The sequence below is a fragment of the Etheostoma cragini genome, chromosome 7, assembly GCF_013103735.1.
Source record: "Etheostoma cragini isolate CJK2018 chromosome 7, CSU_Ecrag_1.0, whole genome shotgun sequence".
Lineage (NCBI taxonomy): Eukaryota > Metazoa > Chordata > Actinopteri > Perciformes > Percidae > Etheostoma > Etheostoma cragini.
In genome coordinates, this window is record NC_048413.1 from 12,516,108 (window position 1) to 12,541,795 (window position 25,688).

Sequence of the window (25,688 nt, forward strand, 5' to 3'; positions counted from 1 at the left end):
GTTGGAATTAGCAAGCAGCGACTGCCCTTAAAATGATGAGCAGCCTAATGACAATACATGAATCATTTTACACAGTTTCACAGAACAAAAAGCAGTAGAAAATTTAATTCAGTTTTACAACATAATTATACAATCATGGCAAACTCCATTATCAGTCTTCACATGATTAATCCAGCATTTAATATAAAAAGCACATTCCCACAAACACATACAGTATTGCACACATTCTAACTACAATCTCACATAATAGCATTGACAAAACAATAGCATCATTCTTTTTAAAAACAATCTGTACATGGTTTCTTCCTCCATTGAAAATTCATAATCTGGGACATAGAAACTGATATCAACTGATTCACAGCGGGAAACAAAAACATTTACAGTACAGTTCACAGGTTGCCACAACTGCAGTTGTGCCTATTTAGACTTCCTTCGTTTGGCCTGGGTGGGGCTTGCTCCAGCTTCTGTTAAAAAGCGTACACAAGTGTATTAGGGAAAATGTTGTAATGCCATGTATAGCTTAGGCATACTGATAGATATTCTGTCTTTAAAGTTGCTTTTGTGTTTACGTTACCTTTTACAGCAGCACTGGTGCCAGGCCTGGCTGATCTCTTCCTAATGCCACTGTCTGCTACTGGCTCTTCCTCCACCTCCTTCTCTGCCCGGGAGCTGCGTCTGCTCGGTCCCTTGGGCTTCTCCACAGCAGCCCTGGGAGGACCAGACAGAAAAACAACCACAAGGAAGGAAGGACAACACGAGGATGGGTTACTAAAGATGCAAGGGGGTGAGTTAACTCTGCTCTACTCAGAGAAAGATATAATACCACTCAGGACTCTGCTGTTTTTCCTCGTCTACCACAGATGCTGTCCGTCTTCATCCCGACAGCATCCACTACGTCGACATGACTGCTTGTGTCTTTGCAGCACAAACATGTTAAAATACATACCTTGGGACTAAGTTGATGGGCGTCTTTCTTTTCTTTGCCCATCTGTGATAGAAGTGGAAAAACAGCGGCAAACTGTAAACTGTGCTGAACAAACATGGCTTCCCTACCCCACCATATATATGACAAACCCCAGGAAAAAAGAAGTGGCTATAAAGGTCAGTTGAGTGGTGCAATTTGACTTGTGATAGGCAGTTCTTAGTTTAAACTTCTGACATGCATTAGAATATTTATATTGTTGCATGCCAATCATACATACCAAGTGCTGAGGCCACGTGGCTCATTGTTTTCACCATGTACCTCCTTGGACAACCAAATGAACTCCCTAAGTTTCAGTACAGTTAGAAATGTCTAAACATTTCCCCTTCAAGAGCACAGGACGTAAGACTAGGCCAACTTTTCAGCGATCAATAGTAACTCCCTTCATAGACCCCAGCACATGAAGCTAACACAGCTAATCAACAACACAGTAGAGAATAATACAAATGTTACAAGGAATCTTACCCCTGCTCAGAACCTGTCAAGACCTCTTCACCTGAACAGGACAAAAACAAGAGTTCATTGTATGCCACCTGGTCCCAAGTGGTTCATATAAGATAATATGGAATATCTTTTATTTTTTTCTATTTTATACACAAATGCAATACGTTTTTTTGTTTTGTTTTTGTTTTTACAACTTCTTAAAACAAAGATGACCACACTTACCCATCTTCTCACTGGCAACAGGTTCCTGGGCCGGTGGGACATCTTGTTGAATAGGTGCTGGGAAAACGGATAAAATAGAACTGACATTGTTGAATTTGTAAAACAGATTAATAGTTAGGAATAAGTATCACCGATTGCTCAACTAAAGCCACATATAAAATGGCTTTGTAAGTGTATACAAGGTGTTGAGCAGTCAACTGTCTCTCCTCCACTGTCACCCCACATTAGCAAAGGTTTTGCACAAAGCAACCTTTTTCTTTTTAAAACAAGAAAAAAAACAGGTTGGGAATACTAAATACTTTTTGTAAACCCAGGAAAAGCTTAATACTTAGGATTACATGACACTTGCTTGACCTTACCAATGATCATGGCCAGAATATGGTCATTATCCTGTTTACTTAATAGCTGTGCATTTACCTGGCATGGTCTGAGTAATTTCAGCAGATACAGCAGCTGGCGGCATGGGGGGCTCAATGGTTGGAGGGTCAGGCTGAGCTGGTGAAACTCTGCTGGGGTTAGCAACTGGGGAGGATGTGGTAGGGGCAACCTTCAGAGTAGGTCCAGATCCAGCAACAATGGACGGTACAGGACTTTGTACAGGAGCAACCGTAGAGAGGGTAGTAGAAGAGACACATGTGGTAGCACCAACTACAGTGACAACAGGAGCTTGAGAAGTTACAGCCTGGCTTGAGATAGAGGCTGGTGCAGGCACTGGAGCCTGGGTGACAACCTGAACAGCCACTTGGCCAGGAACTGGGATTGGAGAGGAGACAGCAGGTGGAGTGTTTGGAACAGCTGCCGTAGTAGTAGTTTGAGGAGCTAATGTCTCAATCTGAATGGCAGGACTAGCAGGAGGATGAATGCTCTGTGGTGGCACCGCCCCAGTGGGCCCTGGCGCAGACCTTTCTACAAGACTCTGCTGGGAATCAGCTGTACCAGAAATAGCTGAAGCAGCCTGTCCAGGTTTACTCTTCAGCTGGGCAGTGGGAGATGGTGACATGGGGCTCTTTCGAATAGTGTTAGCTGCCACAGGACTAGAGCAGAGAGGAGGAGAAGCCAGGGGTGGCTGAAAGGGAGATGTTGTTGAAGGGCTTGGATGGGGAGATGGCTGCCGGACTGGAGGAATAGGTTTCTGAGCAAACCCTCCCTCACCTACATTTTCGGTTTTAAAGGGGGCCCCTGAGTTAATTTGCTTAAGAACTGGGGGAGTACCAACTGGGACTGATGAGGACACACTAGTGGCAATCTGGACCTGTCCAACAGCACTTCTGGTGGGCTGAGTGCTGGTCATGTTAGCCAATGAGGACTGGGTGGGGCTTGGGGCAGAAGAAAGTTGGAGGTTTGTAGTGGACACTTGGATAGGCCCCACCATGGTGACTGACTGTGATACCATGGTGGTATTGGGAGCCACAGATGAACCTGGGACCTGGAAAATTGGGTTAATAAATACAGGGGTGGTGGTGATAAACTGAGGAGGTCGGGGGGCAGGGGCCTGCTGCTGGATATCCTGAGGTCTAATGTTCTTGTTAGGCACAGCCACCATGGTGGAGACCATAGATGTGGGTGCCTGGGGAGTGGGGGCAGAGGTGATGGGGTTAGAGGTGACAAACACAGTTATCTGGCTGGGGGAAATTGTGCTAGAAGAGGCAGGGATCTGTATGACTGAGTTACCACTTGTCACAGATTTAGGACTAGAGCTTGGTTTTAGAGCTGAGCTGGCTGAGTTTAAAGCAGAGCTGGAGTTCAAATTGGTACTTACAGTCAGGGAAGGACTGCTCTGACCGGAAGTGACTGGGTTGGGGATTACACTTGTGGTGGCATTAGTGTTAGTACTAGGAGTGGGGCAGAGGGTGGGTGTTGGGTTTATATTTGGACTGGGATTGACACCAAGGCTGGAGATGGGGTTTTGGCTAAGGCTGGGGGTAGTATTAGAGATCTTGTTAGGGCTAGACTGTGAGTTGGAAATTGACACAGGCTGCAAATTAGGACTGCTGGTAGGGATTTTTACAGCAGGTTTGGGTTTAACTTCCGACTCATTTACAGTGGCAGTGGAAGTGACAGCAGCTGACATGTCTGTATCCTGGAAATTACTGTGGAGTGGTCTCTCAGGGTCCAAAGCAGACTTTGGGCTGTCCTTCCCCATAACATCCCTAACAGTATTACTTTGTATGGGCCGAAGAGGCATGTTTGGTATACCAGAGTTATCCAGTAACTGGTTGAGGGAGGTTGGAGCTGACCTGAGAGTAGGTGAGACCTCGGAGTCCTGCATAGATGCTGGGTGCCTCTCAACTGTACCAGCCTGCAGTTCTAAGTCAGGTTTAGGCTGCTGAGGCATGGGGAAACGAGAACTTGCCATTCTGGGAGCTGATAACTCCCTTAAAGACTGTGGCTGGGGCATCTGTCGCTGCTCTGCTGTCATTCCCTGACTTTCCCTGGCTCCCTCAGCAGGGTTACCTTGCATCCCATGAAAGGGGCTCTGAGTCTGCGGTGTCTCCATAGCCCCGCTCACTTGTGAAGGCATAGATACTGGACTTGGGGGTACTGAGGTAGGGCTTAGCATCATGGTTTGCCCTTGAGGGTTGACCAACTGCTGCTGCTGCTGCTGGGGAGGAGGGCAGGTGATGGCCATCTTTGTCCCCTTTTGTCTCCCTGGACTTGGGGTGGCTGACTTCCGGCTAGAGGCTGGACTTGACCTCCGGCTATTACTAGGACTTGCCCTCTTACCCTGCCCTCCAGTCTGCCTGTCCTGTTTAGTGCCAGTGCCTCCTACTCCAGTGCCAGTAGAGAAAGGCTGCTGACTGTTAGTGTTATTTCCACCCACAGTGCCATTGTTGTTGTTCCCTGGTAAAGTTAAGCTAGGAGGCGCCTGTCCAATTGCTTTCAGAGTTGTTGGGTTAAGACCTTGCTGATCAAATCCCCTGTTTAGGTTAGGCTGCCTGGGAGGCAGAGGAATGTTGATTTTGGGAGGAAAAAGCCCTGCAATCGAGGCATTTAGCCTCTCAGGTGAAAGGTTGATTTCGGAGGGCTCAGTACTGGGTGGACGATTAGTTGGGGTGAGAGGATGGTGGTAGGGTCTGGGGCTGGCTCTGTTGGGGGTTTTTGGCCTGGAGCTCTGTGAAGTTGTGGGGACATTGGGGAAATGAAGGCCAGGCATGGGGCCTGCTTGCTGAGGCTGACTTGGTAATTGTTGCTGGGGACTGGCTCCAGTATGTTGGGGCATTGGTGATGGACCAGGGCCTTGCTTCATCATGTGAGCGTTGGAGCACTGATTGGCCATCATCTGTTGGGTTCCATTTCCAGGCTGCAACCCAATTTCAGGGCCACCAGGCCTGTCCTGCTTCGGGTGGGACCCTGCAATAGCCTCTTCAGTTCCAGTGCCTTGAGGACCTGCATCAGGATGGGACATTCTTCGCACAGCGCCTGCAAGCTAGAAAGGACAACGGATACAGTGTACAGTTTACACCTAAGAAAATAATTAGTACAATCACAAGTCAAATTCAAATCCTGATATGTGAATGTCAGGATTATATTTACAAATGCTGGAGCACATGGCCCTCACCTGTGGGTTCACCATCAGGGGCAACCCTCTGGCTTTGTCAGGTGACAGCGGTACCCCCCCGTGTCCTTGAAGGCTGATCATGACAGGCATGTTGCCTTGTTGTGATACAGGGAGCCTCTGCACCTCAGGTGGATTGCCCATGCTCCTAGGAGTGAGCTGCCCTCCCGGGGGGATGGACATGCGATTCTTTGCCTGTTCCTGCTGCATCTTCAGCATCATCATCATCTGCTGCTGCTGCTGTTGTTGTTGTTGTTGGTGTTGTTGTTGTTGTTGTTGCTAAAATGCAAAATGTGGATCACCATGAAGCATAATTAGATAAGCCGCTGTGATCATAACAAAATGCTGTCATAAAGTAACATCATTATAATAATACCTGCTGTTGCAAGTGTGGTTGTTGAGTTTGCTGCTGCTGTAGCTGATGAGGGTGCATCTGGGGCTGGCCTTGACCCGAAGTCTGCGGCCCCGTCATCCCCTGTTGCCCTTGAGCATTCTGGAGACCCTGCATCTGCTGCATCTGTTGCATCTGCTGTTGTTGCTGCATCTGCTGTTGTTGTAATTGTTGCTGCTGTTGCATTTGTTGCTGTTGCATTTGTTGTTGTATTTGTTGCTGCTGCTGCATTTGTTGTTGCTGTATCTGCTGCTGTTGCATGTGCTGCATTTGTTGTTGTTGCTGCTGCTGTTGCTGTTGTTGTTGTTGTTGTTGTTGTTGTTGTTGCTGCTGCTGCTGCATAAACTGCATGGGTACCTGCTGCAATACTCTCTGGTCTGCAGGTTGGCCAGGAAAGCCTAGGTAAAGTGTAGAGAGCCATAAATATACACATTTTGAGAAGTAAAGCATACTGTAAAGTTACTACTACAAATAAAAAAAAAAGCAGATACTAAATAATTGCCAAAATGTCTGTCATTTACCTGCAGGCCTGCTGGCAAAATCAGGGAGTTTCTGGCCAGAGTTATCTAATCCCAAACTCTGTTCACCACCCAGATTTGGTATTTCAGAATCCTCCATGCCAGCAGCCACATCAAGACCACTAAGAGAAAAATTAAGTGACACTGAATCAATGAATTTATGTAACAGTGATACAACATACTTTAACTGTCTACCATGGCAAAATCAAAGCTGTAAAAAAAAAAAAATAATTACCCAAGTCCCTCTACTTGCTGTTGTCCTTCTCCCTCTTTGGGCTTCTTCTTTCGTGCTGGTTTCTTCTTTTTGGGTTTGGCCTGATTCCCCCCCCCTGCTCCCTGTTTTCCTCCGGGCCCAAACTGGCTGGCTGAGATATCACTCTGCAGCAGGTTGACCAGCAGTGGGCTAGTCAGCGTTACATCCTTGTTGACAGGAAAGCCTCCTGGCTGTACACAGGGTCCCCCCATTGGCATCTGACCAGGGAACTGTGGGTTAAAGTTCATGCCATGTCCTGCAAAGTGGCCATTTCCCATCTGCATGTGCTGAGGACCCCCCATCATGCCTTGCTGCTGCTGTGCCTGCATATCAGGGACCATCTGTTGGACCCCCAAGTCCCCTGCCCCACTATTAGGATCTCCCAAAGGATGTGGATGTTGTTGAGTTGCCTGTTGTTGCTGTTGCAACATGGCCTGTTGCTGTTGCTTCTGCTGCTGCTGTAACTGCTGCTGTTGCAACTGTTGTTGGATAAGAGGATGACCTGCAGGGAGCCTCATCTGTTGCCCATGCATGCCCATAGCTTGATTAGGATTGCCAGCAATAGGAACCTGGGATTGTTGCTGGTTCATCTGCTGATGTTGTTGTTGTTGCTGCTGCTGCTGCTGCTGCTGTAGCTGTTGTAACTGGTGCTGTTGCTGCTGTTGTTGTTGTAATTGCTGTTGTTGGAGTTGAGCCATTTGCTGCTGCTGTTGTTGTGGAGTCATCTGCTGTGGTACAACCTGGCCCTGGAACTGAGCCATGTTACCTGGAACATTTGGAGCAGGGCCTCGAATCATCTGACCAGGCATGACCCCAGCAGGAATCTTGCCTCCAAAGGCCTGCTTGTTGCCTTGCATCTGGTTGGCAACCATTTGTTCCATCATGGAGTTTTGTTGCTGTTGTTGTTGTTGTTGTTGCTGCTGCTGCTGTAGGAGCATGGCCTGGTGCCCTTGGCCTCCAACCATCTGACCCTGCCCATGCATCACCCCCTGGCCTTGCTGAGGCATCATTTGCTTGGGTGGGGTCATCCCTCCTCTCTGCCCTTGACTGAGGGGCCTTGAAAGGACAGTCTGACCTCCACCCTGGCCTTGAACCTTCTGGCTGGGGGAGGAAGACACGGGCTGGACCTGATGCTGGAGGCCCATCATCTGGGTCTGGAGGCCAGGCTGTTGCTGGCCCATAATAGGCCCAGTGGTTGTACCAGGGGGCAGTCCTGCCATGCTACTTTGTACACCCATAACATTGGGTTGGGCATGAGGTGGACCCTGCATTGAGTTTGGAGTGGAGACTGAAGGTGGAGCTCCTAATATAAAACAGAGAGGGAAAATATATATATATATTTTTTTAAATCACTTTAATGGGTTTTGCAACAGGTTATAAGCAATTATGCCTTCTGCTAAGTGCATGTTAAGACATGGCATGTCAAATGAGGCTGTTGACACATCTTAGCAGTTCATCAAATCTAAATGTCTACAACCAACAAACTGCACAGCTCGGACTTTAAGAGTTGAGTATTATTAGCAAAATATGATTACATATAGTTTTAGTGATTAAAAAAGTGATAAAAACACTGCACTAAAGAAGACACTGCACTAACCAAGTGCAATGTGTTCTTTCATTTTTTTTCTAAAACAGTAACAAAATGTACCACTAGCACCAATTCTTCCAAGTACAGTAATGTTTTATGTGACAATTCTGCAATCTTGATGTGTTTGTTTTATGAATGTTACTCTGACAGGGTTCAAGTTTGACTGTTGCATTACCACCACAAGAAGAAACAGCGTGGGGTAACATATTATGTTGACATTCTAAATGAAGATAATTTAACTAAATCTAACTACCAAGGAAGGAATCTGTGTGTGTGTCCAATGAGGCTGTGTGTCAAAATGTAGTGCAGTATGGACACACGTTTATTATTAATACACTTTTATTAAATCATAGGGGGCGCTCTGTGCAGAAGCCAGGCATTTCAGGGCTCTGCAAACTGGACCAAATGGCAACCTCCGGTCCTGAAAAATTAAGCCACTGCTAAAGTGCTGCCAGAAACATCAGTGTAAATGTATGCATAATTAAGGGACTGTTGCTTTGACTGACAGGTAGGCTGCTGTCACAGCAGGCAAGCATACGCTGTAGGCTTCATTCTGCCCGCCTCAGCTCCATACACGCTCCACCTCTTTGCTCATTTTTGGATTAGCCGACGACCGGCAGTGCCGAAATGGTGACCTATAAATCCCAGTGTTGAGTGGGAAGTTATTTGGATGAGTGGGTTTCAAGAAAGCTACTTGCAGCAAAAACAAAGCAATCAACCTGTTCTAAACCTGCATGTTTTTAACGGGCATTGCCCTAGCAATTCAAAATGTAATATGATCACTTTAAAGTTTGTTTCAACAAGTCTACAGTGAACTGAAAACATTACTAATCTAAAATAATACTAGATTAAGCTGTGATTCCTGATGTTGTAGGTAGTTCATATGTCTGATAAACTGATGACCCATTGCAGTTTATTATTTTTAAATTAGACCTGCAATTTTAGTACACTAGTGTCAACAATCTTCTGTGCTGATGATAACAATGTATATTTTCTGATCTTAACCTTTGGGTCTACAACTTGGTTCTATAATTGCTGTTTTTTGTAGGAACAACTTAAATCTTGATGTATTTCAGTAGTTTCTAGTTTAGTAGAAATTAACAGCATATAGGAGATACGGTAGCCATGTTGCTGTGGTTTTTCCAGCAATTTATTGTATTAGTCTAAGAGCATATCATGAGGAAGAATAGTTTATTTCTCAAATGTAAAATATCTTGCCTCAGTAGCTGCAATTGTCACATGTAATAGGGATTTTTGCCAAAAATGTTTGTGCATGCATAAACAGCAAATCTTTTACCTGTGTGAGTCATTGCTTGGCTGCTCTGTAGCTGCTGACTGGCTCCTCCACCAGGGGTTCCTGCAGTGCTGGCACTCACCTGACCTTGGACAAAGTTTGGGTTTGGAAAGCCCATGGGACGCTTTTGCATACCTGTAATCAGTATTCATCGATTTTGTTATTGTAGACATCAGAGTACTTTGAAATTCAATAGTAAGACGTACACATGGGCAAAAAAACTGCATTTCAGCATATCAAGAAACTGTTACCAACTGTAACCCACCTGGGTGAACTTGGGCACCAGGCTGTCCATGCTGGGGCATTCCCATGAATCCTTGTTGCATGTTACCCTGTTGGCCAAGGGCTACTCTTCCTGGTGATCCAACGCCCTGGGGAAAACCCTGTGGAGTTGTAGGTCTCTGAGCCATCATGGGAGGAGTCCCAGGTGAACCCTGCTGAAAAGGAGACGAGGAGGAACCAGGGGACTTGGCAGTGAGGTTGCCCTGCGGTCCAGAAGTTGTTGGAAGTGGTGGAGGGGCTCTGGGTGGTCCTGCAACACCACCAGGGCCAGCCTGTGGGCCTTTAGGCTGGGGAGCGGCAAACTGACCAACTCCTGTCTGCTGTTGTTGTTGTAGTTGTCCCTGTCCCATGGCATTGAATACCTGCCCAGCTTGCTGGCTGCCAAATGGGTAAGGGGGTGGGGGGTGGCTGGGAGTCTGAACTGTAGCAAGGGAGGGTGGACGTTGAACCATTTGGGCTTGGGGTGGGGGCTTTCTCCAGGCAGGGCCTCCTTGGGCAGCTGGTGACTGGAGGACCCCAGAGGGCAACTGGTTCCAGCCAGGAGGCACAGCCATCTGGCCCGATGGGTTGAATGGAGGTCTAGGTCCAAGCTGGGAGAGCTGAGCCTGCTGCTGGGCCTGTTGCTGGGCCTGCTGCTGGGCCTGCTGCTGGGCCTGCTGCTGTTGGTGATGTTGTTGTTGTTGAAGCTGCTGCAGTGCTGCAGGGTTGAGTGGTCTCCCACCCTGCAGGGCCTGCATGTGATGGGCAGCCTGAGGAGGCATTGGGCCTGAGACATGGGGACCAGCCTGTTGGTGATGAAGTTGCTGCTGAACTGACATGCCTGGCATCATTGGATCCATAACATCTGTAGGAGAGGAGGATGCAGATGTTCCATTATTGTACTGTCCAAGCTGTAAGATATTCAAAATGACATCATTTATCATTTGACGTACAAGAAATAAAGACCTGAACCTGTCTGTGAAGATGGTCTGGGAACACGAGGATGCATCTGTCCACTGCTGCCTGGTACCATAGCCTGACCTGCCATACCAGGCCCAGTGGGAACCATTGTTGGATTAGCCATCCTAACCCCTATTATGAAAAATATGTGCATATTTAATCACTTTAAATCCTCAACCGAAATACAAAAGAGAAAAACAATCAATGTATCACTCCAACTACTAAAACTATTGTCCAATATGCAAGCACAGTTTCAGTCTAGTTGGTATATTGTGTATAGAGACAATGTATAACCAATTCAGTAAAATAATACCTGGACCAGGCTGTCCTGGAAAGCCAACATCCATTCTCATCTGGCCAGGTGCTCCAATTGGTCCATTCACTCTGACTTCTTGCACTCTATTTGGTCCCACAGCCACATTGATGGACCCTTCCCCTGAACAGCAATAGAGGGAACTTGTATGACTAACCTTAATTAAGATATAGCTTGTATGCTTTATTCTTAAGTGCTGCAGACAGATAAAACATTGTTTCTTGCATACGGTTTTAAAGCGACACGTTGCTTGAAGGCTGTGCAGTTACCTTCTATTTGCACGGAGAGAATCCCCAGGTCTCTGAGCTGCTGCTGGTTGTTCTGGGCCAACAGTCTGAGTCGCTCAGCAGCATCCCGAGGAATGTTAAAGGTAACACGCACACTGTTCCACGGCTCCACATGTTGTGGCTGTAGCCTCTCCGAGCCTAAATGAGGGACATTTAATTTATCAAATTTACAATTCCAGTAGTACACAAGATGGAAAACAATCCAAGAGACTATTGGTTGGAGAAGGACAAGGAAAGGATGGAAACACAAAACTCTTGCTGAAAACACAATAGCACACAGAAATGAGGACATGTAAAATATAGTCAAATAATATTGAACTAACCCATATCCAGCATGTTTGGTATCCCACTGAGGATAGTGTCAAGTTTTTGAATGAAGTCCTCGTCCTCCATATTCCCTTGAAAGGCAACAAAAACTGTAAAATCTTCTCCCTCCTCGCAGTTTTCTTCCGTGCCATCATGCGTGTTATCTTTCTCCTCCTCTGTTGCTGCGCCTCCATGGCTGTCATCATCCTCCCCAACACCAGAGTCCCTGTCGGAATCGTTATCAGGTTCCAGGTACTCAGTCCTCTGGGACAGCGGAGGTGGGGTGCGTCGATGCGCCATCCTCCCCTCTTACTAGGAGTGGCGTTTGAACCGTTTTATGCTGAAATTGCACATAGGAGAGACACAAATCACTAGTCCATCCTAAAGAAACACTAATGACAGTCAAAAAAAACTGTAGAGCTGACAGAGTAAAGCGTAAACTATCAGCATTGGAGTAACGTTAGTAAAAACGGTAGCTTAGATGCTGGATTAATGGTTAGTACGTTCTCTGATATACACTGCAAGTTTCATATGAGACATGGTTAAAAATCACAATAACGTTAACAATACACCTCTACGTTAGTGACATCATTGTGAGGATGCTAAACTTATAACAGCAGACATGTCAAACGATTACAAAAGGGACTGTAGGTTGTTGAGCTATGCAAACTGTGATTTGCATGTCAACTAACGTTAGCGTTACATTGTATAAATCCACTACCCTAACCAGTGGGCAGCTTGGTTAACATGATCGGCCCAGCAGTAGCACGGGCCTTAGCGCAAACATAAGCTAACGTAACCTAACGAAATCTAGCTAAATCGGCAAGGAGAACACAAATATCCCATAACGTTATCCCATGTCAGTATGCATGTCAATGCCGATAAGGACAACACTTACAAGTCAAATGAATACGTTTCTAGCAGTTATCGAACAATGAAAGAGGATAAAAATTAACGTCAAGGCGGTTCCTGCTGGCTTCATCGAAAGCTCAGTTAGCAAACGTTAGCTAGGTAGCACTGCAGTTAATTCATTACGTATGCATCAAAACACAACTTTTTGGCTTCCAAATTCGTTAGCTTTAACTTGCTACATATCATCAGCAGTAGATTCCGCACGGAAAAAAGCAAAAGCCTTACCACATATATTCATCTGAAAATAAATTCGACCAGTCGACATCTGCTAGCCAGATTAGCTAACAAAACATGAACCACAAGCAAATCACAAACGATGTCAAGCTAGCGAAAAATACTATTTCCGGTAGTGCTCGCCAAAATAAAATCCCAATTGTTAAATAAGCCACGTCCTTTGAGAAAAAAACAAACACTTGGTAGTATTATCAAGAATGTATATTGAGTAGTTAAAAACAAATTCAATTACGTTCCCTCCAAACGTCGCCTTCACAAAATCAAAGCATCTCATTTATATTATGTTCGATTTTTTTTTTTTTTTCAATTTTCTGAAATTACTTCAAAGTTTATAGTATTCTATGATCCTCAAAGCTAACCAAGTGTGTATTTTAGTTGGATTCATATCAGAATCAGCTTTACTGGTAAAGCTATGTTAACACATACAGGGATTTTGGCTGCTTTTTTGTTGCTCTCAAAGTTCACACAAAAAAAACATAAACCAAGTTTATCATCCCGGACATCCTCAGCACCAAACTCACCCAGCTCACTGTGCCAGCCTCCACCTGTCAGTGGATCACAAACTTCCTGACTGCAGGAGTCAGCAGGTGAGGCTGAGGAACATCACATCCAGCACATGGACTATTAAAACTGGCACCCCACTGGGGTGTGTCCTCTCCCCACTGCTCTATTCCCTTCTACACCAATGATTGTGCCTCAGGAGACCCATCTGTTGAACTCTTGAAGTTCGCTGACGACACAACCGTCATCAGCCTCCTCCGGGATAGTGATGAGCCGGCCAACAGACCAGATGGCTCTCTGGTGCGGTCAGAACAACCTTGAGCTTAACACGCTCAAAACTGTGGAGATGATCTTGGACTTCAGGAGGAGCGACTTACATAAGCTGTTTAGGTTTAATTACTAATGTTAACTAGCATTTTAGTTAGCAATAATTAGCCTGTGTCTCTGTTATCTCCTGACATATACGCTCTCCGTCTCTGCCAGACTGGGACTGATTGAGATTTCTCTTGGCACAGCTACTAGAAGAGTTTTCAGACAAGTTGTCACGTCCCATCTTTAACTGACGTCTCCGTCCAGAGCAATGGGATCTGTTGGTCCGTTTCTTTAAATGTCTATGACATTTTCGTGCATATTTGAGTTGCTTGGCCCCTGTTTCCATGTCGGAAGCATAGACCGTTAATATAAAATAATACGGTCTATGGTCGGAAGTATGACTTTTTGATCTACGATCCTCAACATTGCACGACTTTTTGCAAGTGTAGTAACACCAAATATTGATGTGATTTAGACTTTTCTTTTGTTCGCTCCCTTTGCATTTTGTAAATTGATTAAAAAAAATACCAATCATTATTTATATTTTTGACAACAGGTAACAAATAGGTTATGTGAAATTTGTAAAAAAAAAATAAAAAAAATACACAAACAAACATCTGCACAATTGTTAAATCCCAGTGTTCAACATTAGGGTGTGTGCAAACATTTTATTTCTTGGATTTGGACAATGCTGATTTGAATTAAAATCAGATACCAATGCACATGGATAAAATCAAACGGGTTCAGGTTTTGTGCAAATGCGTAACTGAATGCATGTTATTCTACAGTACAGGAAACAAGCATTAACAGTCATATTGCACTAGTTCCCAACAACAACGAAGACTAAAAGGTTAAGGGCTCATTTAATCAGTCAGCATGTGCCATTCTGAATTCAACTGAACCACATTTAGAATGCAATGCATTAAAAAAAGCTTTGTTCTTACTTCAAATATGCTACCTAAAATAATTACACAAGTACACAAAAATAAACAACCATTACAACATACTTTTCTAAAATGAGCTGATTGAAGGCATTGAGTTACAACAGTAGAAATAATATATACAGCCCAACAAATATACATATAAAAATAGATGGATTACATTCAATCCATCAGTAAAGAATCATAATATTCCCATTCTAAAAACAAGTAACCCAGTTCTAAATAAAATATTAAATGAGAACAAAATCATGCGACAACTAAAATTTCATAAATTATATATTTAAATACACTTATTCTATCTTTAGCAATATTTAACACCTGTGAAACTGAAGCAAATCCACTTGTATAAGGAAATCAATGGATAGTTCTGAATGACGTATTTTGTGTTAATAATGTAAGTCTGAACACGGTCCCGAGGAGCCATTGATTGTTCGTAAGAGTTAAAACTCCAGCAGCTGTACCAAACAACACCACAGTTATACACACCATATAAAGAGCAGGGTTGCGATTTTCTAGTTTAGGTGTGACAATGTGTGGCTTAATCAGTGGTTTAAATAGTATTACCTTCACCATTTCACATGACTGTACGCGTTATTTCAAATGTTGGTGAAATGTGGAAGAGATGAAAAGCAGAGAGGTGGAGGACCATGCACGTGTTGTGAATGGTGACTTCATGGTGTGGCATCATTACTTTTTTATGCCTGCCCACTCTCGCAAAGAATCATTTTGTTCATCATTAGAATTCCTGATCCTAAATGCAACAAGAGTTCAAGAGTGCAACACTCTTGAATGTCCTCATCAGTACCTCACAGGCCAAAAACTAGCTTTCACTCAACATTGTGAAAATAGCTTCACAAGGCCATTACATTTCTGTATTATCTTTCTCTAATATTAATATTAAAGTAAATCCACTCTAAACCTCTTGAGTATATTGCTCCATTTAAGTGGACCTGGAGTGCATCAGATCTGAATTTATGAACAGATCCTGCTCTGCGTAATATAGGCTGGCTGCAGACTTCGACAGATGTCATTAAGTGATGGACATACATTTTGAACACTATCTACACTGCAACTGAACGTTACTTGAGGTTGTGAGAAAAGGGCATACCAACATTGGTATGTGAGACTTTGTAGTTTTGTATGTCAGCTATAAAAATCTATAGCATCATATCAAGATTTCTACAAGGTCATCTCTGACAAAGCTGCGTGTATTTTTGTTGACTGTTTCTTCTGTCAAACAACCATACTTTGCCATTAACTTATGTTTAGTGTATTAGGTGTTGATCAGACTCCTTACTCCCTTACTAACTGTTGATCATACAGTGTTACAGTTGATCCTTTCTAAATTATATGTGAGTAGGAGGCAAGGGGGTACACTAGGGCATGTTAGACATAGTGAGAGCGGAGGCATCAGCGCTACGGGGGTCTTTTACCCCTATGATGAGGTCATTGGTTCTCCGGGTGCCCTCCACCATCGAGAGAACATCTCTCCTCTCCACCTTGTGACCTTTGGCCTGCAGCATCTCCATATCTTCGTCTAGAAACCTAGCTGTAGCCGAAAAAACGAGGAATAAATGTCAAACTAATTAATCTGCAAACGGAAAATAACACAACAGGTGTAGCTATCCCAGTGTGTTTGGATTGTATGTCTACGAGGGTTTACACATATTCAGGTCATAGTATATCATGTTTATAACCAGACGTACACCCAGTAGCCTTTTACCATGTACCATGATCAGATTATATTTAGATCTCAGGTGAAAAACCGCAGTCAGAAGAAAATATTTACAGTTAAGAAGCTGAAATCTGTGAATTGTTTTTCACAAAAATCTACTGAAACTGATTAATCGATTATTAAAATAGTTCCAGATTAATTTAATAGTTGACAAAACTAAACCATTAAACGATTACTTTTTGAAACTCTAATTGGATTGTTTTTCAACTAGATAGCATATATTGTTGCATATTGCATTGTTAATAGCAGGAAATGACAATTTAAATTGAAAATAAAGTCCAAAAGCCAATCTGCCCAAATACTGCAATCATAGATTCAGAAGGGACTTATATCTGTACCAGACTACATTATAGATGGATCAATAAGAAAAACTCACAGTCCACCAGGAGGGTGTTGGGCTGCAGCTGCGGGTGGAGTCTTCCGTATGCTAAGCTGTCACTCATATTTTTACGCGAAGACAGAACATTCATCAGCACCTGTGACGGATCGGATAAAAGAATTAGATATACAGTATAGAACAACATATAAAGATATATTTCCACACTGATAAAAAAAAAAAAAATCTATTAATTTAATGAATTCTCCCAGTAGTTAAATAACCTGTGTGATGCCACTGAGAGATTTCTCTCCATTGGAAGATCCAACAGCCAAATATGTGCCACATAACCCCACAGCAGGCCTCACTGCTGTAGGCATCAGGAAGGACATGGGCCTCTTCCCAGGCTGGAGGCTGTTAAGCTACAACAAAAGAAGACAAAAACCATGACGAATGAGCTGCTACAGAAAAAAATATTTCAATAAGAAATAATTTAAAACTGCAATCAAATAAAAAATAAAGGAGAATGCACAATTACTGGGTTAGGTGATGAGCCCTGTGTTTTATTAGGCCAGGAAAAGTCCAGGATCTGGCTATTCAAGAGGATTCCTGAAGGAATCACGATCCGGCTGCCAAATGGTTTGTTCAGAGAGCTAAAACAGCCACAAGTAAAAAGCTCTTAGTTTACTTTCCTAGTGATATCAACCCTAGCTTTACTGTCACTGGGATTTGTTTTAGCAACGTGCATTAGCAGTTCAATTACAATGTGATGTACCTCATGATTGACACGATGTGGTCGTCCGGGCCCATGACCATGACTTGGGAAGCTGCTTCACCCTTCTCCAAGGTAAATGATGGAGCATAATGGCCGACAGGAAAGGTCTGAGAGTCATTGATCATCTGGCGGAGTAGGGAAGCCTGTGATTTACTTGGAGATGGGAACAACGAAAGGGCAGGGTTTAACGTGAAAGCCTTTTTGAATTAGGGTGGACAACGGACATACACATCACATGTTTAAAGATGATATGGGGATCCCTACCTCAGCATCTTGGCGACAATCTCTGAAACAGAAGGTTCATACAGGGGGTCTCCCAGCCTACTAGCGAAGGCAAGCGCTATCTTTACAGCCTGGAGGAGTAACGCAAAATGAATATTTTAGTTAAATTGCACTTTGCACACTCTTTTTGCTGTATAGAGGGTGAAGCGGTTAGTATACTACCTCTGCAATCCAGTGAAAAGTGTTGTTCCTGGGCACCTGATTGGTGATGTTGTATCCTTCCAGGATATTTAGAGCAGTGATCAAGGCAACACCTGCATGTGGGGCCGGGGCCGACATCACATGGTGTCCTTTAGAAATACAAACACATTATTTAGATTAAGATTAAACATTTTGACCGACAATATTTGCAATATATAACAGATGGGACAACAATGTAAGGAAATTTAATTATAGAGCTTACTGTATGTATGTATACATATGCAGGTAGGAGATAAATGTGGCCAGATTTTGTGTAAGCCATGAAATATGTTGGAATAAATTATAGTGTAGGAACGTGAGTTAGCTTAAGGGGAACCTATTTTGCTTTTCCATATTTCTGTCATATCTTCATAGTTATAATTAGATTTTCATATTAAACGTGGTTGTGTAGAATATGGTTAAAAAGCCTTTATTGATATATACTTTGTAGCAGTCAGTCTCCAGCTGCAACAACTGTACATGGATACAGGTGCTGCAGCCAAGGACAGTATGAGAAAAATAAAGTGTTTTTTGAACATTAAAGCACGTAAACATGTTCTAGTAGAATCACAAAATACAAGTATGGATCTGAAAACAGTACATAGTAGGTCACGTTTAAGTATACAGAGAAGGAGTTGAGTGTCCTTTAAATGTCTTCCTTGGAACAAGGGTAAACCATCAGCTGATGTCTAAACCCTACAAGCATTGCTATGTAGTAGGAGTGTGTGTGTGTGTGTCTCTATCTGTTTGACACATAATGACATAGGAAAGCTCCCCCCAAGTTTTTCCTCAAATATTTCTAAAGTAAATAGTACAACAAATAGTTACCTTGATAAATTATCTCTGCTGGCTGCTGTAAAACGGTAGTGTAGTTTACAAAGTCATTCTCTGTGAGCACCCCACCTCTTGCTTGTACCTATTGAAAATGCAGAGTTAAAATTGTACACTGATGAGTAATCTTAGTCAGTTAGCACTGTTATCACAAATAGGGAAATTTTATTGTCAAAAACATTTCAGCCATCTGACCCTAATGGATACTTGGTTATGTTCTACAAGTTTACCTACTAAACTCACAAATGTGTTCATAGTCAAGTAACGCCTAGTGAAAATAAATGAAAATGTGAGTTGGTTTGACCTCTGTAACACTGTTTTACTTTACAATTAATTGTCCCAGAAATAATTGGGATTAATTAATTAATTGTGAACTGTCTCATTTAGTCAAATTAAAAAACATTTTTTTTACTTTTTAAACAAATTAAAGTTTTGAATTGATTCCAGGACACACCTTTTGGTTATATCAGTTGTGGGTCCCAGATAATGTAATAACACAGGTACACAGCCTATGAAGGAAACAACGCCTCTTTATTATCATAAAACATTTTTTCTAGATGTTTCCCCCCCCCCCCCCTTATCCTTTTTGTTGCTATAAACAAACAGTATTTATAGGGTCAAGTGCCAACAACTAGCATAGTTTTAGCTCAACAGTCCAACCAATTATTACTTATATAATTACAATTTAGCATATCTAAACAAAATCAATAATTACCCTCAATAGCCATACCATTTGGTAGCTTAGCTAATTTTACCAGCTAATTGCAGAAAAACAAACAAACCATGATTACGTAAAGAAATTTCCAATTACACAATTGTGTAATAATTGTTACAAGCCTAGTTAGATATTGATGTAGTAAGAACAGTTTATAGAATATATTCTGTACTATTATATTCTATTTGGAATATATAAATTATTGTTAAATCTTTGTTTTGGAACACAAACACAAAGACAATCTGGAATAATTTATCAATCATTATTAAAATAACCACTAATTTATGAAGACAAGATCTCCTTACAAAGAACTAATGATTAAATAAACCGATTGTTTTTGTGTGAACTACATGTTAACTAGAAATACTAACTTTACCAACTGGGGCAGTGTTTTGTTCAGTGACTGTGTCAGTTACACACAGTACACATAACTACCACCTTTAAATCTTTCCGTTAGACCACAGAATTATGGGTCATAATTAACTGATAATCATAATCATAATTAACATCATTAGATTTGTCACATTACAACAACACTGAATTATTACCTCACCCTAGCCAAAGTGTAAAAAGCAGAAGTGAAAGGAACTAAAAGTGACTCCCCATGGATCTATGCAAAATTTATGAATACTTATAAAACCATAGTCATATAACCAGAGTTGGAGACGGGGGAGGGGGGGGGGGGACATTCTTCCTTACTGCTGCTGCCATTTCCTGCGTCAGGTTTCCACTGTAGAACTCCGATATCCCCTTAACTGCAACAGCATCCAAGATGGCAGCTAAATCAAGACGTCTGGTAAACATCCCGGAGAGGGGAGCCTGGCCGTTGGGAAGGAACAAATCCCGAAATGCATCAGACATGTTTTGGTCCTTAACTTTGGCCAGAGCTTCAGCTAGGGAGAGAGAAAGGAAAAGAAGATGAGCTCACATCTAATAATTATATGACTTTACCCACTGAGGCCAGCGATAATGTTGGTGTCTTTTAAATCGCAGTGTCATTAGTGGCAGGGACTATACCCAGTGATTTGTACACCATTACACTATACCTACCTAGGTCATGAGTAACATTAAATCCATTTCTAGCCACCTCTGCTGCCATGGTAACCACTTCCTTCCACGGCATTCTGGAGAGTTCAAAAGTCATGAAAGATTGGCTTAGTTTAGAAATGTTTAAAACTAAAGCCAATATAATAATCCACAATATTTTAGTATAACACTTAATAGTGCAAGTTATTTAGCTCTGTTACATCATCCTCTTACCAGCTGAGGTGTCAGTGCAATGATAATTACACAGCAAGCATCAGAGTAATTGCAGCCCAACGCTCTTGCTAAAAACAATGTATTTTCTTTTAAAACAGCTGGTGATTCTTTCACTATGAGATCTTACTCATTTAGCTCTCAGAGCAAAACGTAAAATAAGCTTTTGCTATTATAATAAGTAAAAAGTGGAGGAAAACAATAGATTAGGTTATATCTGTAAGTGGCATTTGAAACACAGGAGTGCCACAAAGCGCCACACATAATATCAAAGGAAAATCCAGAAACCAGCATGAGGACTATGACTGTATGGCATGGCATGGCAAAAGATTGAATAAACAAATAAAGTATTACATTAAAGTTAAAGTTCTTATAGTAACCTTACCTCCCATACAACTGGTGTGCCTGATGCATCCCACTGAGCATGCCTGGTACTCCCACCAGCAGGCCAGCCTGAAATGCAACAGCAAGAACATGGTGCACACATTAACCCCAGTACTAAACAAGATCAACAAGAGAGTCTTCTTTCTTCCTCCATAACATCTTACTGTCAGAAAAAGGATTAAAAAAAATAAGCCTTACATTTAGATCAAGGTTTGTCTGGAGCATCTTCTCATTGATTGCTGATGGTGCCGTCTCTCTGAAGTCAATGACCCTCGTCTCGTTCTTACGGATGTCATGCACCAACATAACTCCACCACTAAACATCAACAGAGCATCAAAGGATTTAAAAGCTCCATATTTAACCCTGTTTAAGAACCTCAGTGGTGGTCCTGTTCAGAAGAGAATCTTACCCTCCAATACCAGAAGTGTGAGGGTGGACAATACCCAAACAAAGGGCAGCAGTGATGGCAGCATCAACGCTGGAGCCCTGTTTCCCCAGAATGTCAAAGCCAAGAGATGTACACTGGGCCACGTCTGTCACCACTGCCCCTTGGTTAAAGATCTTCACAAGAAACAGAAAAACAAAGCAGGATTTCAGAGATTGTCTATAAGTCATTAAACTGACTTGGGCTTGTGTGTGAGGGAAGGGAGAGACACATGTAGAAATACTCATAATCCCATAATCATCTGAAGTTATTTGAGACAAGCATCACTATTGCAACATGGTTACAAAAGTACAACTCAGGTAACACATATGCAACCCCAACCTGTGGGTCTCCAAAGTAGATCTGCATAATGAGAGCTACAGTGACTCCTGTGGCAAAGGTGAGACAAGCTGTGATGATGACTGTCAGTCCATCTCGCTGACAGGCACAGTCTTCTGTAAAGGGGTCTCTGGTGGTCTCCCGCAGGGATGCAATATCATGGCTAGCCAGGTCCGAAGCGGAGGAGGGGAGACGTTGGAGGCGAGCTGTCTTCAGAAAGACATCCGGGTCTGGGACATACACCAACAACCAAAAGGTTTAGACTGAACAGCAAAGGACAATATGCTCTGTTCTCTGACAACAAACTTCATTAAAAAATGTGTCAGCTTGAAGTAGCCATGCTTACTATAGAATAAAAACATAAACACATTTCTGGATTCTGCATGCATGGAATCCAGTTGGCACCTTTGTAGTTAAGTAGCAAATATGTAATGTCATTTAGAATTCCTAACAATTCTAGTTGGTCGTACAAACTAGACATTTGAGGATATCACCTTGGGCTCTAGGGAAACTAACTGATGTCTCACTGTGTATTTTTTATTTATTTTTACATTTAATATCTTTATGTTTAAAGAAGTATTTTTAAGTTGGAAAGAGGATCTTTTCATAAAAATGGGCTGTCTCTGCAATTTGAGCTTGGAGATGAGCACGGAGATCCGGGAACTGGCAAGATGGAGGAAAGTTGACAATTGGCCCCATAATCTCTCATTTATCAAAGCTTGGAGAATGGCTGAAATATACATCCATAAAGCATGTAACTGGCATACATTCTCTTCATTATTCAACAATGCACCACTCCTGATCGGTGGGAGGCTCCACAGTGGGAATAGTTCATTATCTAAAATAATTTTTTTATGAGGTTGGTTTGTTATTATCTTTTTCTGACTTACAAAACGCATTCAGCCTACCACGTTCCTCATTTTTCTTTTACCTTCAATTAAGATCAGCACTCAAGACACACAGTGTCCCCTGGCAGAGGCCTTTGTCCATCCATCCTATCCAGAAACTATTTACTGAGCAGCCAAAAACCTGTGATATGGTATAGAGGATTTATCAGTTCTTGGTGATATCTGGCCGCTCTGGCCTTCCTATTTAGAGGGTCTGGGTACATGAGTGCCCAGGAATGAGCATCAATTTTAACTAGCATGATGTATGGTCTAACATTCCAGAAGTATCACGCAATCTAGAACATCAGCAGATTCACTACAATTTTACTTCCTTGGACATATCTCACCCTGTGAAAATGCATCACATGAAGCAAATTAACAGTCCTTTATGCACTTTTGCCCACTAAATGATCTGGGATTGCTCTCCTGTTAGTCAGTTCAGTATCCAAATACCTGGCTTGATTAATGATACTTTACCTGATAATATAAGTGTTTTGATTCTGAATGATTTTGCCAGCCCTTCAACTCTCAAAAATTCTAAAACCTGCTGTATTTGCTGGACTTACAGCTGCTAAGAAAATGACTGCAACATGTTTGAAAGAAAAATTGCACTTCATGACACTACATGTCTATTCATAAATTAACCCTTTCCTTTTTGGATGTCATACATATACTGTACATGGAGCTCTCTATGGCTTGCATAAATGGAGAGTCACAAAAGACTTTGGACTCTTTGCTCAACATTGCTGAATCCTTGAAATCCATGCTGTAGATTTGTGCGTTAGCCTCCTTATTTCTATCTGTGCACGTGTTTGGTCCCATAAGTCTTATGTCCATCTCTCTGTCAATGTCTTTTGTTTGTTTGTTTGTGTATGTCTTTTTTTTTTGTATAACTTATTGGTAAGCTACAGACTGCATTCCTACTGTTATGTTTTGATTAGTTCTCCCCCTCCTCCCCGTCTTTCCTCTCTGTGTTTTTTAGTCCTTTAGTTTTTTAGGACGTGTTCTTACCTCTCAGGATATAGTTTGTTAACTGTATAATAAAAAAAATTTGATCACAAAAAAGGTTTACCATAGTTAATTTACAACATACTACCCATATTGTTAGGACACAAAGCTGGTTGAAAATCAACAAAGTATCCCTTTAATTGAGAAAATAATTGGGCAATTATTTAAGATTAAAAATAATTATTAGTTGCAGTCCTAGTTCAACTCTAACCTTTAGAAATACTTTGTGACTAATGAGTAGTGCAAACAACTCCGGAGACTTGACTGAGAAACAATGTTGCTAAACACACCCAACTATGTCTGTGGAAGGTAGATTTTGTAGTACTTGTCTAACCTTGCTGACTCACCTGTATCTTGCTCACTCAGGACGTTGTCATCTTCTTTGCGTGATCTTACGGTCTGTTCAGCAGACAGGGTGTCGTCCTCTGGCAGCCTGGGGAAGCTGGTGATGCTCATGTAGTCCACCGGAGAGTAGGCACTCCCGAGGATTGTCTCCGGATTGGCACCTTTATCTGACACACATCCACTTGGGTACCCTGGCACAATTTCAGGAGCAGGGCTGTGCATGACTAGTGTTTATCCTGCAGTTAACCTATCTTTATTTTAGGATGTGAGGGAGTTAGGGCAGGATATCCATATTTCCAGTCACATCAGTCACACACCTGCTACTGTCATCCAGATGAAAAATCCCTGTAACATGCCTTTAGGGGCCACTTGCTGTGGTACTAAAGAATTACTGCCTCGGATCAGTACTTGATGGGATTATTAATATCCAAGTATATTCCAACCCTCCTACAGGGATATGTAGTTTTTCTTGTATACTATAAAAACCCTTAGGCAACTACAAGATCTCTGCAGTTTTTACTTCTCAAGGGAATATTTTTGATAGGCCAAGACACGGGTGTTTAACGATAGCTCCGATGATGATGCACTTTTCCAGTCATGTAGGTTGCCACCTGCAGAAGATAAACAATGTAACGTTAGGTTAACTGCATTTCAGTAATGAATTTCCTCAGAGAAGCATTTGTCTGTCTTGAGGTTGTCCAACATACCTAGCTACATGGCCATTACTATAGGTAAACATGACGTTAGCCTAACGTTACCGTAAATATTGACATGCGACACTATGTTTCCATCCGTCTATCTATGATGCCGAAAAACGGTAAACTACACTAACAATATATTTTGAAACAACAGAATTTTTACCGTTAGAAACACAAACTTAGAAATAAACCTCGAAGCGTAGCATTATATACGTAACTCGTGCTGTATGTTCACCGGTTTATCGCTGTCACAAGCTAACACATTTCCTTCATTTCCGATCAAACCGGCGGTTACGGCGAGCTCAACGCGAGGCTAATGTTACTTACCGTTGTCGGAAAATGCGTGCAGTCAAATAAAAACACACATTAACGGTGTTATTTAATGGATTTTGAACATGGCAGGTGAGATGGGTGAGAGGAGGCTCTCCATGACCTGCTTCACGCGACCACACGGCAGAATGTTAGTTTCATGTTACAGCTCAGTAAAACCGGTAAGACTTGTTAGATTATAGCCAACTAGAATTTCAGTAAATGTTTCACCTTCTGGATTTAAAGACCACGAGCAATCTGGAATGATTTAAATGTATAACTCTCGAGGAAATATTCTTAAATTACACATATTAAAGGATATGCTGATGATGCCTGTTGTACCAATATCAGACTTACTTCACAGCAAATGGCGTTGGGACCAAAAGAGCCACTGACTACACTGATCCCCTTTTCTCCAACACAGGTGCTTCAAGCCGTTTCCAACCCAGTATGACATTGTAATGGGACAACTCCCCCAGGACAGGACCTCCAAGTCTCTATACTGAGTTTTTTAATAGGCCTACTGATGAAGTGGATAAACAGGTCATAGCAGGTCTAAATAGCCTACCTGCTCCACTTACAAATTTCCTGTCCCTCCCTTTTCTTTTCTTGTTCCTCCACTTTTTAGTGGCAGAAGATCATCTACAGTTTCAATTGACAGTGGAGAATAGCCTACTAATACTGATTCCTCAACAGGACATTGTTTTACCAGCTTCAATCCACAGAAAGGCAGTAACACTGCAGGGGAACTCAACACCAAATGTCTCAGCAAAATACAACGTTTGAGCACTCAGCTGCAAAACTAGATCTTATTCTTATTCTAAAATTTGCTTGTTTACATATAATCACTAATCCATCTACTTTTCTCATAGTTTGCTTACTTTTAGTCCATGTTGTGCATTATAGCGCCCCGTCCAGATTCATTAG

At 42.4% G+C, this 25,688-nt stretch overlaps 2 protein-coding genes across 12 annotated transcripts; both read right to left on the minus strand.

Annotated features, from left to right (window-relative positions):
- Positions 1-75: 75 nt before the first annotated feature.
- On the minus strand, positions 76-12,645 carry ncoa6 (nuclear receptor coactivator 6). Of its 9 annotated transcripts, none has more exons than XM_034876320.1 (18): positions 12,513-12,645; positions 11,393-11,715; positions 11,052-11,207; positions 10,783-10,905; positions 10,476-10,601; positions 10,184-10,374; positions 9,514-10,147; positions 9,252-9,383; positions 6,349-7,669; positions 6,117-6,235; positions 5,581-5,993; positions 5,208-5,483; positions 2,066-5,075; positions 1,649-1,705; positions 1,448-1,478; positions 947-988; positions 575-708; positions 76-464 (listed from the first exon to the last, which is right to left on the minus strand). In XM_034876320.1, the coding sequence occupies exons 2-18, from the start codon at positions 11,673-11,675 to the stop codon at positions 418-420; spliced, it is 7,095 nt and encodes a 2,364-aa protein (XP_034732211.1). In that variant the 5' UTR covers positions 11,676-11,715; positions 12,513-12,645; the 3' UTR covers positions 76-417. The 9 variants fall into 9 exon arrangements, with proteins under 9 accessions (XP_034732211.1, XP_034732210.1, XP_034732209.1 ...); XM_034876319.1 differs by having other exon boundaries at positions 5,208-5,438; positions 5,475-5,483; positions 9,514-10,374; XM_034876318.1 differs by having other exon boundaries at positions 9,514-10,374; positions 10,482-10,601.
- Positions 12,646-13,982: 1,337 nt separating this feature from the next.
- Positions 13,983-25,381, minus strand: LOC117947452 (glutathione hydrolase 7). Of its 3 annotated transcripts, none has more exons than XM_034876394.1 (16): positions 25,119-25,381; positions 23,757-24,365; positions 21,518-21,744; positions 21,161-21,312; positions 20,949-21,066; positions 20,752-20,819; positions 20,160-20,233; positions 19,809-20,002; positions 18,392-18,479; positions 17,546-17,673; positions 17,366-17,454; positions 17,102-17,254; positions 16,865-16,979; positions 16,611-16,748; positions 16,387-16,486; positions 13,983-15,824 (listed from the first exon to the last, which is right to left on the minus strand). In XM_034876394.1, exons 2-16 carry the CDS (start codon positions 23,974-23,976, stop codon positions 15,652-15,654), a joined length of 2,037 nt encoding a protein of 678 aa, XP_034732285.1. In that variant the 5' UTR covers positions 23,977-24,365; positions 25,119-25,381; the 3' UTR covers positions 13,983-15,651. The 3 variants fall into 3 exon arrangements, with proteins under 3 accessions (XP_034732285.1, XP_034732283.1, XP_034732284.1); XM_034876392.1 differs by lacking the exon at positions 25,119-25,381 and adding an exon at positions 24,780-24,953; XM_034876393.1 differs by lacking the exon at positions 25,119-25,381 and adding an exon at positions 24,818-24,902.
- Between the last annotated feature and the right edge of the window lie 307 nt (positions 25,382-25,688).